Source organism: Magallana gigas, chromosome 2 (assembly GCF_963853765.1).
Source record: "Magallana gigas chromosome 2, xbMagGiga1.1, whole genome shotgun sequence".
In the NCBI taxonomy this organism is placed as follows: domain Eukaryota; kingdom Metazoa; phylum Mollusca; class Bivalvia; order Ostreida; family Ostreidae; genus Magallana; species Magallana gigas.
Genome location: NC_088854.1, coordinates 12,917,425 through 12,932,716, shown reverse-complemented (window position 1 = coordinate 12,932,716; position 15,292 = coordinate 12,917,425). Strand labels below are relative to the sequence as shown.

The window sequence follows — 15,292 nt, the reverse complement described above, 5'->3', positions numbered from 1 at the left end:
TTAACTGATTAAAATTTTCAAACTGCCTCTACAAAAGGATATATACACCCAGATATATTAACAAAAATATTATGAAGACTTATTTGTATAAGGATGGGTTTATGGGTACAGAACTAGGGGGCGAGACAAATTATACACCGTTAAAGATGTTTATTTAAATTTCAATAATAAATGGAAAAAATACGTATCCGAGCGTTTATCAACTTGACTTTGCAAATCAAATAAACACATTTCGCCCTGTTTACACACGAAATCTATAATTTACAACAGATATTTTATTTTTCCGGATGGGACCACATTTTGGCGACATAAAGAGAGGATCGCGCCATTAACGCTGAAAAGCAAATTGGTGTTTGATAGGGCGTTCGCCACACGGTATTAACCACCGTAATCATCTGCAGAAAGAATTCAATTTATTCCTGATAACGTCTGCTGGTCAAACATTAAAACGTGTTCGCTGGAGCTATCATAGCACTATCTGCGACGGGCATCGGTCCTCGGTCGACATCAAAAACTCCCGAGGATACTAACTGTCCGCGGTTACGCGTCAAACTGACCACTCGCTGATGTCTCTTTGAATATTAAGGTCGTATGGGACACCTTGAGATATAAATGTAAATGAAAGTACATCATATTCAAAATATGTTTTTAAAATTGAGATTATTTTACCATAAAATACATTTTACAGGTTTAAGCAAAATCATTAATATCCCTAGAAGGATTCGAGCTCATGAAATGTAGAACATAATCTTCAGCTTTAACCCATTCGGCCACATGTACAAATGTATATATACACTGTTAGAAATCAAAATTGTACATTATGTGATATGTATAAACTATTTGTAATATAATGCTGAAATTTAGTTGATTTTTTTCATCATAAGAAAGTACGTCACAAAATAAATAAAGGTGCCTCCTTCATGGACCCGAATCCGGCCCTCCTATTTACCCCAAATCATTGAAATCATTAAATAAATTTAGATGGCCGCTTAATGCATTTTAAAAACTCAAATTACTATTTAAAATTTGGCAACATCAATAAAAGAAGCACTGTTTAATTTTTTATTATAATAATTGTTTTCTACTTTTAAAATTGCTATCTGCCATACGACACGTGGGATTTGCATCGTGCTTTATTGCTATACATTATGCATGTAGATTTTGAAAACGATACGATATCATTAGAACCAGTTCTATAAATTAGATGCTAAATCGGTGATTATATACAATTTCTGTTTATGGTTAACCGTGTCTGTGCGTGTTTTGTCTTGAATAATAATTCAAATTAACAGTCTTTATTTCATTATTTCCAACTACAGAGTTTTCATTAAACCCTGTTACATTTGCCATGTGTTTCGGTATCAGATTGAGAAACTGCTAAAAATTCAAAACCGGATATCGAATTTTATAATTCTGTTTAAAATTCTGCCATTCAGTTATCTTCTCAAATGAACTTGAACTGGCATAAACTCATCGAGACCAATTTTTAAACCTGTTAAATCTCCGATGGAGTCGTTGAAGATATTTAAAGGTATCAAAACAAGAAAGATACGGTGTCTTGAGAATGTACATTATCAGAAAAATAACAAGTCTAGGGGAGCGGGGTTTCTCTTTTCCAGTGTCTACTCTGTAATTCATTTCGGGTTAATGTCACCCAATTTTCAAAAAGATCAAGCAGCGAAAAGACCACCAAATCTGATCCCAAATCAGCGTAATGAGCACGCTTTTGTACCACTTGTATAGAGGAGATTTACGGGCCGAGGTGTCTGTGCTTAGTTGCTGGATAATTACAACCTATTCACGGCATACATAGCAATATTTCATGTTTATTTAACGTTGTTGGTCCAGGAAAACATACATCCGATATACACAATTTTACTTAAGTTGTATGTACTACAAAGATGGAAAGCTATATTTTATTAAATCGGTCCCAACTTTCTCTTTAATGAAAATTCATTCTCTTTGAATTCGGTGATTCAACATTTTATCAAACCTAACAAAATGTATCCATGCATGCGTGGAAGTAAAATTAGAAGTCTTGTGTGCATTAATACATAAAGCAATTTTATGATAAAATTTTAATCCAATTTCATAACAACATATAGCACCATATTATCATAACAATACAAAAATGCCATCAAAAATTTAAGATATCGTCCTATCGCACAATCACAAACAATTTTGCGAAAAATGTCTCAATTATTGCAATAAAATGTCTACTTTCATCCATTAAGGTCCTACGCTAAGCCTTTGGCACACAATTTACATGTAAGCAGGAAAGATAATTGTCTGTTATTCCATTAGAAACTTGCTTCGTCTGTCGGTTTGGTTAAAAGCCGAAATATTCCGATTCCCATGCGGTCCAAAATATCCCATTTCCGGTTTCAATACTTCAGGGTAGATTTAGCATTTTCGACCTACAAAAAATAGAATGATTAATAAAGTTATTCTTATAAATTAAATTGACAGCAGAATAAAAGTTCGTTGAATATAATGACATGTCAATGAGTACATCAACGAAGCAGGGGACTTTCTGAATATCAAAGAGAAAGGGAATTAAATCGCCGAAATGAGTTTTGATAATAGTATTTATTATTGTCACAGAAGAGAAACGCACGCTCTTAAGCCAATATTTATTAAAAGTTTGGGTAAATGACAACAGATTAGTATCAACTGACGACTCTTTAAAATAACAATATACCACACACTTATGTTTAAACATTGACCGATGTCTGATGGCGTATCAAACAAATTAAATGGTAACAGTTATTCATCGTTCACTACTGAGAGGCCTTCATTTCAATATATTTAACAAGGATGTGTATACACGTGTACTTATAAATACAGGTATACTGTATATCAAACTGATTTTAGCTGGATGAATTGAAAACTGAAGTAGTTAATTAGGACCTTCAGAGAGTATAAAGGGTTAGAAAATGACACCTGAACTCGACAGAAGTTATTTAATTAACCACTAAAGTGCTATTCACTTCTGCTCAAGTACACCCAACTTTTAATTTCGAAAATAAGTGGTTTTCGATTTTTGGGCATGTAATAACATGTACTGTATTAATTCTAGAGTAAGATGTAGTATTTCTTGTTGTTTATGTTGTTCTCAAGATCAAGTGTGACATATAAAACACTTGAGCTGCCGCCATGTCAATTTCCAAAAGAGTAATGGGTTGACAAAATCTTTAAGCGATTATCTTTTAAAAGCGTTTTTCGCTTTGCATTTTAAAATTCAAAATCCCTGTAAACTTACGATTATTATTCGATTGGCTGGCATTTCTGCAGGCAGTTTTATTCGTCTTTTCTCGTTCCTCGATAGTCCGGTTCGTCGCGTGCTTACACAAGATCGGCTTCCGTTTTTATCCGCAGGAGAAGCTTTTGTTCCTTGTATAACTTTAGTATCAGTTTGTAAAAACAGGTGAATCAATATTGACGTAGAGATTTTTCTCAGTTTCTCGCCATATTTACACAGTCCAATAATCCCCCTGTTAATATATTCACTGTTAGTTTATTTCTACTGAAAGAACTCCCCCAAAGGGGGAGGTATATCTAATTAATGCTTTTGCTCCTTCAACTGCCGCTACGTCAGATTGTCTACAAAAAGAAATACAAAATAGATTAAGGCCACGGCTTAAATTAACAACAAATTGAACCATAACACAATAGTATTTGCTCTACACGATGGAAAATATTGTACTCGAAGTAACTAAAGTCTGGATCAAAGGATTAAATTGATATCCACAAAGTGTCGGAAACCTAATGCATTTGTTAAAATAAAACAAACATGTATCAATTACTTGCAATCGTGCTTCACCTAGAGTTTTAATTTGTTTTTATAGAGTGAGCACGTTGCCTTTTAATAAAAAAAATTTTCTAATCGAATTGACAAACTTTTCAGTATTAATTGCACATTTCCGGATCCCTTAAGATAAAGGCAAACACTTCGGTGTCAATTATTATTTACTAAAAGATTTTACTCTAGCAAGGTCGAAACTTTTGTAAACGGTATTCTTTTCATGCAGCTCAAAGTAGAATATGTAAAACTGTAGCTTTTGTGCGTATTTATAGAACGACAAGATTTGTACAAATAGAGCAACTTGAACACTATCATAGATACATGCTTTGCCACGGCTTGAAATTTGTTTGAGAGTGAGGCCGGATAATTTAAAAAACTTTTTATTCCTAAATCAATATTTCTAAAATGTAGAAATCAAAACAAAATTGTCATAATAACTGTTCACTATAACCGAATTTTCTTATCTACAAAAAAAAATTTCTTTTTACCATAAACTTTAGTATTAATATTATAATGTTTATTAAGGCTTAAATTAGCATCTAATTATATACGTCATTTCAGGAATAAAAATCTTCAAATCACAGTTTAGAGAAGTGCATGTAATTTTATATAACTTTACACATATCTAAACTACCCCCCCCCCCCCCAAAAAAAAAAAACAAAAAACCAAAAAAACCAAAAACAAAACAAAAACAAAAAAACAAAAAACAAAAACAAAAACAACAAGCAAACAAACAAAACAAAAACCAAAAAAACATCACAACCAAACATACCTCCCCCCCCCCTTCAAAAAATTTGCTCACCGAGTTTGATCGTTTAATACTCTGTATCCTCATCAAGGATTGGTGGTACTGCAGGGTCATTAGCTGGTTCCGATTTCTCTCGTTTTCGTTGACACTTTCACACCCTTCCCACAAAGAGGGGTCACTCGGGACCTTAGGGAGAGGATCTGCCTCTGGAATCGTCGGTGGGATCTAAAAAATATAATTGATTAAGATATGTTACAAAATGCAAAGAAAAATACAATCCGAAGGACAATGTATAACGGATCGTGCACAGTGTACATCTAATTTCTTATTGTGCGAAAAAATGTATAAAACTAAATAGTTTAAGTGAAAAAAATTTTTTTTGTCGAGGTATTTTTTTTTCAAGATAAAAAAGGCGAGGAATAATGAGTGTGTAAACATTTAAATTCGTTGTAAAGATTTCCTCAAACCTAGAGGTTTTGGTAATTACTTTGCAAATTATTGATATAATTACATGTATATGACTTGGCAAAACTACAGTTTATTTAATTTACAAATGAATAAAAAGCTTTCCGTGTTGAATCGAATTCAATATATATTTATGGTTTTAAACGATTTGGTTGGTAATTATTTCAATTTAACGGAGATTTATGCCTGAATTTGTATCACAATAAGTCTCAAATTCAGATCTTTTAACAAAAATGGCAATTATGTTTTTCAGTAAACCGAGGCTCTTCGTTGTAATAATGTCGAAAAATTGTGGCGATTTAATAATAATAAAACTGTTATTCCGCTTGAAAATATATTTAAAAGCTGCGTGTTCATTATAAATTTGTATTTAAAAGTACTACTATTATAACAACAAATTGTTTGTCTGGTACTAATGGAAAATGTTGTTTAAAACCCACTTTAGAAGACATTTTACTAAGAAAATCTTTGTGCCGCGCCATATTAATTTTTGAATGCAGAGATTATTTCGCACAATTGATATAAAGCGAAAGTTTTACTCTGAATCAACAGAAGTTTTCCCTTTTCATCGTGTCACTTTTCAATGCGTCACTAAGAAAACAGCCGAGATTAAAATCTAGATCAGGAATAATTTTGATTTCATTGGACAAGGTCTTTTCATGTTGACTTTGTTGATAATTACATCACAACATATTGGGACCAAAGAGGCTCCATTTTAAGCAAACATAACCCCATGACACTCAAGGTGACCACTATAAAAACTAATAAATCGAACCCCCGCCGAATTAACCTAAGTAGTAAGTATTTGGTCTGCATGTTGGGAGTTGCTTGCGTGAGTAAATCAAATCATAGCGATGACATGTTATGAATAAACTATACACAAACTAGCCGTGTTTCTCTTTGTACATTTAAAACTCTCCGTAAAATGATAGGATAAATATCAAAAGCCAGTGATTTAGCAAAAAGACACCACAAAAAGGCGAGCTTAAAGGTAGCAACTATTACTCGATAATGATCTTTACTGAATAAATCTAAAGAAAGTGGGAATCATAGATAAGGGACTGTTTTTTAACCCTTTTTCTGCAAAAAATAAGATAAGAAGATGAAGAAGAAAAAATCAATAGGATTGATGAGAAATAGATTGCAATATCAAATGTTGATTTGATTAACCAACATACCTGGACTGAAATGGAACGATCAATAGGGAAAAACTGTCTGTTGCCCAAGTCATATCCGGGTGGATAAAAGACCTCTTTATGGACGGGGGGAGAGTTGTCATAGCAATCTGGATCCTCCACATCTTTACTCACTATGGCAACGGTAGAACGGGCGCTGTCGTAGCGTTTCCTTTTACTGTCCTCTTTTCTTAATAAACATATTGCAACTATAATCACAATGGCTAACACAACCGTCACTGTCGACATACTGATAGCAATGACGTAATACCGCGAGAAACTCGATTCGTCTGCTACTGAGTCTGCTATCACATTGATGAGTAGAGTTTCTTCAGCACTTAGAGGATTGCTACTCCAATCTTGAACTTTGACCTTAAACACATACAAACCAAGGTCATCAGAGTCAAGTGCGCGCGCAACTATAACTTCGCCTGTAGCACTATTGATGACAAAGGTTTCAGTCATATTCTGGTCGTCTGTATAATATCTCAGCTGAGCGTTAACATCTGTATCTCCATCACTGGCGGTCAAGGTTGCAACCACTGTATTCTGTGCAGTTGATAATGGAACGGTAATGGACCGGTTAGCTTCGCTGGGGAAGATGAAGATAGGTTTGTTGTCATTTGTGTCCTCCACTAAGATTTTTATAAACGAATAGCCAGTTTTAGCAGGAGAACCTCTATCCATCGCCATTATTTGTAACTCGTACAATGCAACAGTCTCTCTGTCGAGGGATCGCGTTACAAGTACTGTTCCATTTTCTTTCACTTCGAAGGGAGGCAACTCGCCAGTATTCGAGGTCATCAGATAATGCCGAACTTCTGAATTGATTCCATCATCCTTGTCGAAAGCTGAAACAGTTCCTATTACTCTGGGTGCGGCTATGTTTTCAGTTACAACGAATGTGGAGATTTTATCCGGATACGTAGGTGCATTGTCGTTTGCGTCTTTCACAATTATATTGACTGTGGCTGTTCCGGTAAGGGGAACATCCCCTGAGTCTGTAGCATATACATAAAATGAAATCTGACTGTGTTGTTCCCTATCCAGAGCTATCTTTAACCTCAAACTACCAGAAAGCGCATCGATGCTCGCTAAGTTCTGGGCTTCTTGTGATACAGAGTACCTCAGATCAGCATTAACCCCAATATCGTCATCTGTCGCAGAAACCGTCAACAGGCTAATATCAATATCATTATTTTCCAGTATATTAGCATTATATGTTTGTCTTTCAAATCGTGGAGGATTGTCATTTTCATCGACAACAATGACAGGAAAAGTAAAGTTGGTTTCTCTGGGTGGGCTTCCCGCGTCTCTGCAATTGACAGTCACTTCGTAATTATCCCTCATTTCCCGATTTAACGACGCGAAGACCACAACTTTGTACTCGTTTTCTTCAAACTTTTGAATTTTAAAATAGTCGCTGATAACATCACACGTCACCAGCCCGTTGGCCCCTGTGTCGGGGTCTTTCACTGCTACGTGCGCTACCACGGTGCCCTGACTGGCGTGCTCGGAGACCTCGGCAGTATCACTGCCAGACAAAACATTCACATTGATCACCGGGAAGTTATTGTGATTATCTTGCACGCGCACAAAGACTTGTGATTTTGATATCAATGGCTGATTACCCAAGTCAGTAGCCTCTATCAGAATGTTGTAATTTTCCCGAGAACCGGAAATGAGCGACTCTTTGAGATAGATTTCGCCCGTTGTTGAGTTCATATGAAAAATTTGAAAGATGTCCTCCGTTTGGCGGGGATCTAAACGGTATTGCACCTCTCCATTTATTCCTTCGTCTTTATCACTTGCAAATGTTTTAACAACAACAGATTCTACGGGGAGGTCGTCCATTATGGTAACGTTGTAGGAGGGTTTTGAGAATATCGGGTAATTATCATTAATATCCCCTACAGTAATGTTCACTGTCATGGATCCCGTTTTGGGGGGAGTTCCACCGTCGTAAGCCACCACTTGAATCAGATAGCTGGGGTGGGTCTCGCGGTCTAGTGTTTGCTTGAGGATGAGTTTTAACATAGATCGGCCATCAGAGAACTTGTCCGCCGCGGTATGGAATGGTGAATCGTGCGACGGGATCTCGTACCTCTCCACGGAGTTGTTACCCGTATCTAAATCCACGGCGCCCTCGAGGGAATATGAAAAATTGATAGCAGTGTCTTCCGATATCTGTAAACTGACAACACTCTTTGAAAATGTTGGCGAATTGTCATTTATGTCTATAATGTTGACGTATATTTTAATCTTGTGGAAATCCCCATCTTCAGTGGAGGCAACAGCCACCAGATTAAGAACACACTGGTCCTGGAATTCACAGATAGTGTCCCTGTCTATAGTAGCGTTAGTGTGGAGTTCGCCCAGGTCCTCGGTGATAGAGAACCACTTGGCCGCGGGGTACCCGGCCTGAAACAGGCTAAATGTCGGATTGTTGACATTTGACAGTCCAGCATCCTCTGCAACATTTCCAACCAGAACCCCACGTTTTGTTTCTTCTTCCAGGTTATAAGTCACTTCCAAAGCATGCACTTGCAGCACAAGCAACATAAGGCACCAACACTGTACGCGTAGCAATTTCATGGTGTAAGGTGAAGACACAAACTTGGATATATCAGAACGCGCACCTGTCGTGATAGTCAATCAAACTCCAAATGTCGTTCCTCTTTCCATCGAGAAGTCGAGAGGGCCCAATGCCTTGAAAAAACTGTTTACGTTAAACATCAATAACCGATACTCGTAATGTCAAATCTCGTGGAATAAACGTGAAATAAATGAAGACTCGCAATAGAAGTCAATTTATTTCGTTTACAAGTAACAATCTCATTTCCATGCCTAAATAAATCATCTTTTGACGCTTTAATCCGTCCGTAATTAAAAACGGTATAGATCTGTAGCAGTGTTGATCAATGTTTTCCAATCGATGTTCTTTAGATTTGTCCTAATCCGGCGTAATCGGCCCGAGTCAGGGGGATTCTCACACCTTTTGTCCAAATCCCTCCAGATAAATTCTGCAAACTCGAGTAGCCGTAAAATAACGTCCAGTCATTGTCACTTGAAACAAAAACATAGCACGTTTTTCGTTGTGATCTTCTTGTCTTTGAGCCTGCAGAGAAAACGGACGTTTCTTGACGCGCTATCATCTGATAAGTAGCTTCGCAGTGTTATTTAAAAGGTTTAATTTTTAAAAGTGACCTGTTTACAACGAAGACTCCGCCTTCCTAGGCGAGGAGAAACCCAATAGAAAAGCAGCGAATCACGCGGCTTTTAAATAAAATTAATCGAGCAGTAGAAAAATCCATAATTCATGAACTTCTTTCTGCAGATGTAAAAAGCCTTTGATGCTGATGCGCTTGAGGTTGCACAATAATAATTTCTGTTGATCATTTATTTCAGTTTTGAATGTAGTCGGATCATTGGTTATATCTTTTGATATATTCTGCTAAGTACTGTTCTTAGGATTTCAGTTGAGAGCAAACATTAACTTCAATGTTTACGAGAGATTATCAACTGAATGTCTTAGGTGCCATTGCATTTATTTACTAATAAAAATGACATGCAATAGAAAACAAACGTGAACTTTTCAAAGAGAATATCACTTTTATTGTGTCAATTTTGCATTGATATCATTTATCTCAATTATTTGGTACAACTTGAACTCAATTTGAATTTCAATTTGAACATAATTTGCTCAAGGAAGCGTTTACAAATATCGCATTAATTTTCGACTTATTGTGATTTCAATTTCCAAATGAGGGTTTTCCTGGGCCAACTTCCCAGTGATAGCACGCGTACACATGTACCTACATAAAGATGCAAGACCTGACTGCAGAGAAGCCATCTGCCATGATCCTTAGATGTTTATGTTTCCGTTTGTCGCCGCCTTGATTTCACCAGATTTATTGACTATGAATTAGGAAGATTGTGAACAAGCTCACCAAACTTAGCCTGTACTCTACATTATCTAATATCGAAATCTTTTTCAATATGCGCCTTTGAAATGATTAAATTCGCGTATTTTATATTTCAATAGGGCATGAAAAAGGGCAAATGATTTCTCTGTACAAAGAAGATGGGATCATAATTGAATATTCTTCACACTTACGCTCGAATTTGAATGGGGTGGATTTTAAACATAGAGAGAAACACTATCCTTATTTTATATTTCAAATAACACATGTCCAGGGGGTGCATTGATAGAAAAATATGATAAAAAATCGGCGGTTTCAATGAGGCTTTAAATGGGAGATATTAACGGGGTCAAAATAAATTTCTTCTTGGTTTTGACACTTGTAAAGGCTATGTTATGTTGTTGGATATTGTAGAAAAATGAACAGCAATTTGATCTATATTAATTTTGATCTCAAAATTAATGACGAATTTTTGTAATGGCTTATATGTTGTAAATATTTACCAAACTGCTGATAAACAGTTTGCAAAATGAATATTATCCTATAAGAAAATTCGTGTTCAATATACATACTATGTAACCATACCCAGGTAATCACCAACTCTCCTCAAGTCAATACCCAGCCTCAAGTCTGAGCTTTGATCTCAAATTTATGCCCCTTTTTTTACAGGATTTGAGTTGAACACTGAGTTGAGTGATTTAAAAATATTGGTGAAGATGGGGCCAGACTGTTAAATGCTTCATGTATATTGAATTTTCGAAAAACTTCATTATGAAAAAAAATTTCTATATCGTTCTGAGCTTTATTTGAGAACTAGTGTCCTTAATATCTTTGTAAGACGCGGATTTGCCACAGATCCGTTAGGATCAGCCCGATTAAATTCTAATTCAGAACAAAAAACTGAAAATCTTTCTTAAGGGGAAATTCAACACCGATGGCTATCTTGTTAATTTCTCTGTATTTTTTCTCCCTTTTTGTTCAATCATTTTGATGCTCCGCTTGTAGACTGCTGCAATTAGCCAACGCGAAGACCGTAAACTCAGATTGGAGAGAAAAAAATAAATAAAACGAGATTTTGTTGATAAGAAAATAGCTTTGCGACACGAATACGTATACATTGTATATCTATTTTATGGCTTTTGACACATAATGTATACAATTATGATAAATTTGTGAAATGATATCTAAGCTCTTTTATACGGTGTGAAGTTAAATTGTTCGTATGTAATAGAAAAGTTTAATAACTCATAAGTAATTTGAAACTGAATTGTGTAAACGCCAGTTTGTCTACAGCTAATTTACATGTAGAACAGAACTACATATAATTATCATTTGGAATTACTATTCTTAATTCACAATCTCTTAATTGCCAAAGACACGTATATATGTTTTATAGCAGAATTATTACAATATTATGAAGTGAAAAAAAAATAGACCAACAAAAAGACGTCGCATTTATGAAATCACCAGTGCTTCGGGGCATGATCTTTTGTTTAAAAAACTACACAGTTTTATACATGTATTAATGTTTGAATGCCTTTCACACCTTCATACTGTATACATGTACCTTTATATGAATGGCTATTTGCATTTACAAACAGCAAGTTCTCCGATGCCCACATAGCATTACTTACAGTGGTGGAGAAGAATTAAGGTGCATCATATCACAGAATACTAGTAGCCCATTCTAGTGCCTTTGCAGTTCAGAATGTAACGATAGCAAAATCAAAATGCAATTCATTGTTTAGATTTCCTGTCATTCTTATGAGAGAGAGAGAGAGAGAGAGAGAGAGAGAGAGAGAGAGAGAGAGAGCGCGCAAGCATACATTAACCTTATATGGTGATATTATTCCCTCTGATAAAAAAAAAGTGTTTATGTCACAGCTACCGTAACAGAAATTTAAACCTTTTTAAAATATGATAAAATCGGAATACAAACATCAAAGTAACTATATGATGCTATTTCCTAGAAATAAGTCTGAAATACGCCATTAATGACGATCAAATTTTATTAATACAACATCTGTTTCGTCTATATCGATACTCATATCAGACACGTAGCATCAGGGGGGGGGGGGGGGGGGGCAGGGGGGACCTGGCCCCCCACTTTTTCACTTTTTCACTTTTTCTCGCAGCAACAAATTTTTTAAAATTTACATATAAAAAAAAGAATTATCATTGTGTTGCCCCCCCCCACTTTTTTGGAAGTAAGGAAAAAATTGATATGAAAATAAGGAAATGAGGAGTAAATTGAAGTAACCTTCCCCCCCCCCCCCCTCCCCCACGGATTAGGAATTTCATGATTTGGAGGGAAGAAAATTTTGGTAGGGGAATTTTTTTTTTGGAAGTATAGTTAAGTCAAAATCAAAATGCAATTCATTGTTTAGATTTCCTGTCATTCTTATGAGAGAGAGAGAGAGAGAGAGAGAGAGAGAGAGAGAGAGAGAGAGAGAGAGAGAGAGAGAGAGAGAGAGAGAGAGAGAGAGAGAGAGAGAGAGCGCAAGCATACATTAACCTTATATGGTGATATTATTTCCTCTGATAAAAAAAAAGTGTTTATGTCACAGCTACCGTAACAGAAATTTAAACCTTTTTAAAATATGATAAAATCGGAATACAAACATCGAAGTAACTATATGATGCTATTTCCTAGAAATAAGCCTGAAATACGCCATTAATGACGATCAAATTTTATTAATACAACATCTGTTTCGTCTATATCGATACTCATATCAGGCACGTATCATCAGGGGGGGGCCAGGGGGGGCCTGGCCCCCCACTTTTTCTCGCAGCAACAAATTTTTTAAAATTTACATATAAAAAAAAAGAATTATCATTGTGTTGGCCCCCCCCCCCCCACTTTTTTGGAAGTAAGGAAAAAATTGATATGAAAATAAGGAAATGAGGAGTAAATTGAAGTAACCCCCCCCCCCCCCCCCCCCCACGGATTAGGAATTTCATGATTTGGAGGGAAGAAAATTTTGGTAGGGGAATTTTTTTTTTGGAAGTATAGTTAAGTCTACCCCCCCCCCCCCCCCCCCCCCACGCACGGATTAGGATTTTGAAAATTTTTGGAAACTTAAAATTTCCTTTTTTTTTTTTTTTGCTTGTCAAGATTTTTTGGAGTGGTCTGGCCCCCCCCCCCACTTTCAAAAACGATGCTACGTGCCTGCATATAATAGCATTCATTTATATAAAAAAAAAAATTTCTGTCCTTCGCATATAACATCACTGAAATGTAATAGCTATGCAGTTCAACAAATTTATGATAAAATCCATTACCAAGGTTGATAAAATCAATTCACTTAGGAAAATGTTTGATGCGCGAGTATTTTAAAACCAGTTTAACATTTTATCTCACATCAGACACGTGTAACACAAGCTGTCTTGAAGCCCACTTTCCTGATTTGAAAATAATATGTGAAAAGATTCAAGGTTATTCATTTCGAGCCAACGGAGGACTTCCCTGTCTAGATAGTAATATTGATATTCGTATAGCGTTAAGGTAGTACAGATTTTATTAATTTAACTTTTCAGTTGAGGACAGAGGCGTCCAAGGCCTGTTAAATTCCCTGCAGACAAATCTTTTTATGTTTTACATTTTGACGTGAAATTTGATTTATCCAAATATTTAGATAGAATAGCCTAATCATTGCACTGACTAACGTTAAACAACACAAACACAAAAGTTGTGTGAATTGTCATTTTTTAAAATGACATTAAAAGTTTACATATATATTTTTGTAAATTATATATGTACATACATAGACCAATAATGCAAGAAGAAATCAGAAAACAAAAATAAGATTTTATTCTACATGTGTATATATAATTACAATACAGAGGAGTATAATGGTGGTTTCCCCTGATAACAATTAAATCATTGTAAAATGATCAACAAGAGAACAGACTATAAAACATATAATACAATATACCCCAAAAATTGTTGGTGTTCAAAAATAAGAAATTGCCCACAAAAAGCAAACACAACTCCAAGAGTTGACTAGCCAAATTAGGATTATCAGCCTTCAAATTAGTGCAGCATTGGTTTAAGTATATACTTGGTTAAAGCTAAAACAGTTCCCTAAATTGCCTGATAATATACAATTTGGAATAAATATACATAAATTATATAATGATTCAGAATTCAACCAGAAAATGTGTTTTTATGTAATAATTATATTTTATGTATACCTGAGAACCAGTAGGCACAACAAAAATTTGAGAACTATGGAGTTAGATTAAGCCAGATGATTGAACAAGATGTATAAAAAATAATATATCCTCAACAAATCAATAGCATAAATAATGTTTAAATTAATGGCTTATCCATATACATATATTTCTTAAACACAGCGGTTGACTTCCAGCCTATATACCGCCCAAATACTGACACAGCAGTTTACTTCTAACCTGTGTGATATTTTTATTATATTATATATCATTATTATACATCGCAAATTCACAGCAGTTTTTAAATGACCTTATAGATTAATTAATGTATGCTAATAAAATATAACACAAACAATAAAGTTATTTATTTTCGTTAGATAAAGTACAACAATTGAATTTTGATTGTCATGTTGTAAATTTTGTATTTACTGCCACCTGGTAAATTCAAAATTTACAACATGACAGCCTGTTAAAGATATTTGTACGAAAAAATTACAATGTCAAATAATCATAAAGAAAACTTACATTTCAAGGAGTGTATTGACATTTCTAATAAAAAAAATCAAGAGTGATAAAATCGCCGGCCGTGTTAAATGATTTGGAATTCTCTATCTGTTATGTTTACAAAATCACGCAATTTATTTACATTAATCAGATTTATATAATAATCAATATGTATAAAATAGAATACCACATGCATATTATAACTACCTATGAAAATCGTTTGTCTTCATTGTTTCAATCTAACGCCCTGTTCGCCACACTCCTTTCATTTAAAAATTTAAAATCATATAATTCATTAATCCAAATATTTCAAATTTCTAATAGTGTTGTATACGTAGAACTTATGGTCAATAGAATTTCAAGAGTTACTTTTCCTTTAAATGTCATTGGTATACTGTTTTAAGTTGTTATGCTCTGATCATTGGAATCCGATCTACGTGGCATAACATCACATTACATGTGGCAAATCACTACAAACTACATATTGTAGAATCGGTT

The 15,292-nt window shown here is 35.0% G+C and overlaps 1 protein-coding gene across 1 annotated transcript; it reads right to left on the bottom strand.

Moving 5' to 3' along the window:
- Window positions 1-2,060: 2,060 nt before the first annotated feature.
- LOC105328033 (protocadherin-11 Y-linked) lies at window positions 2,061-9,387 on the bottom strand. Its single transcript, XM_011428755.4, has 4 exons — window positions 6,198-9,387; window positions 4,609-4,779; window positions 3,263-3,603; window positions 2,061-2,417 (listed from the first exon to the last, which is right to left on the bottom strand). Exons 1-3 carry the CDS (start codon window positions 8,787-8,789, stop codon window positions 3,595-3,597), a joined length of 2,772 nt encoding a protein of 923 aa, XP_011427057.3. The 5' UTR covers window positions 8,790-9,387; the 3' UTR covers window positions 2,061-2,417; window positions 3,263-3,594.
- Between the last annotated feature and the right edge of the window lie 5,905 nt (window positions 9,388-15,292).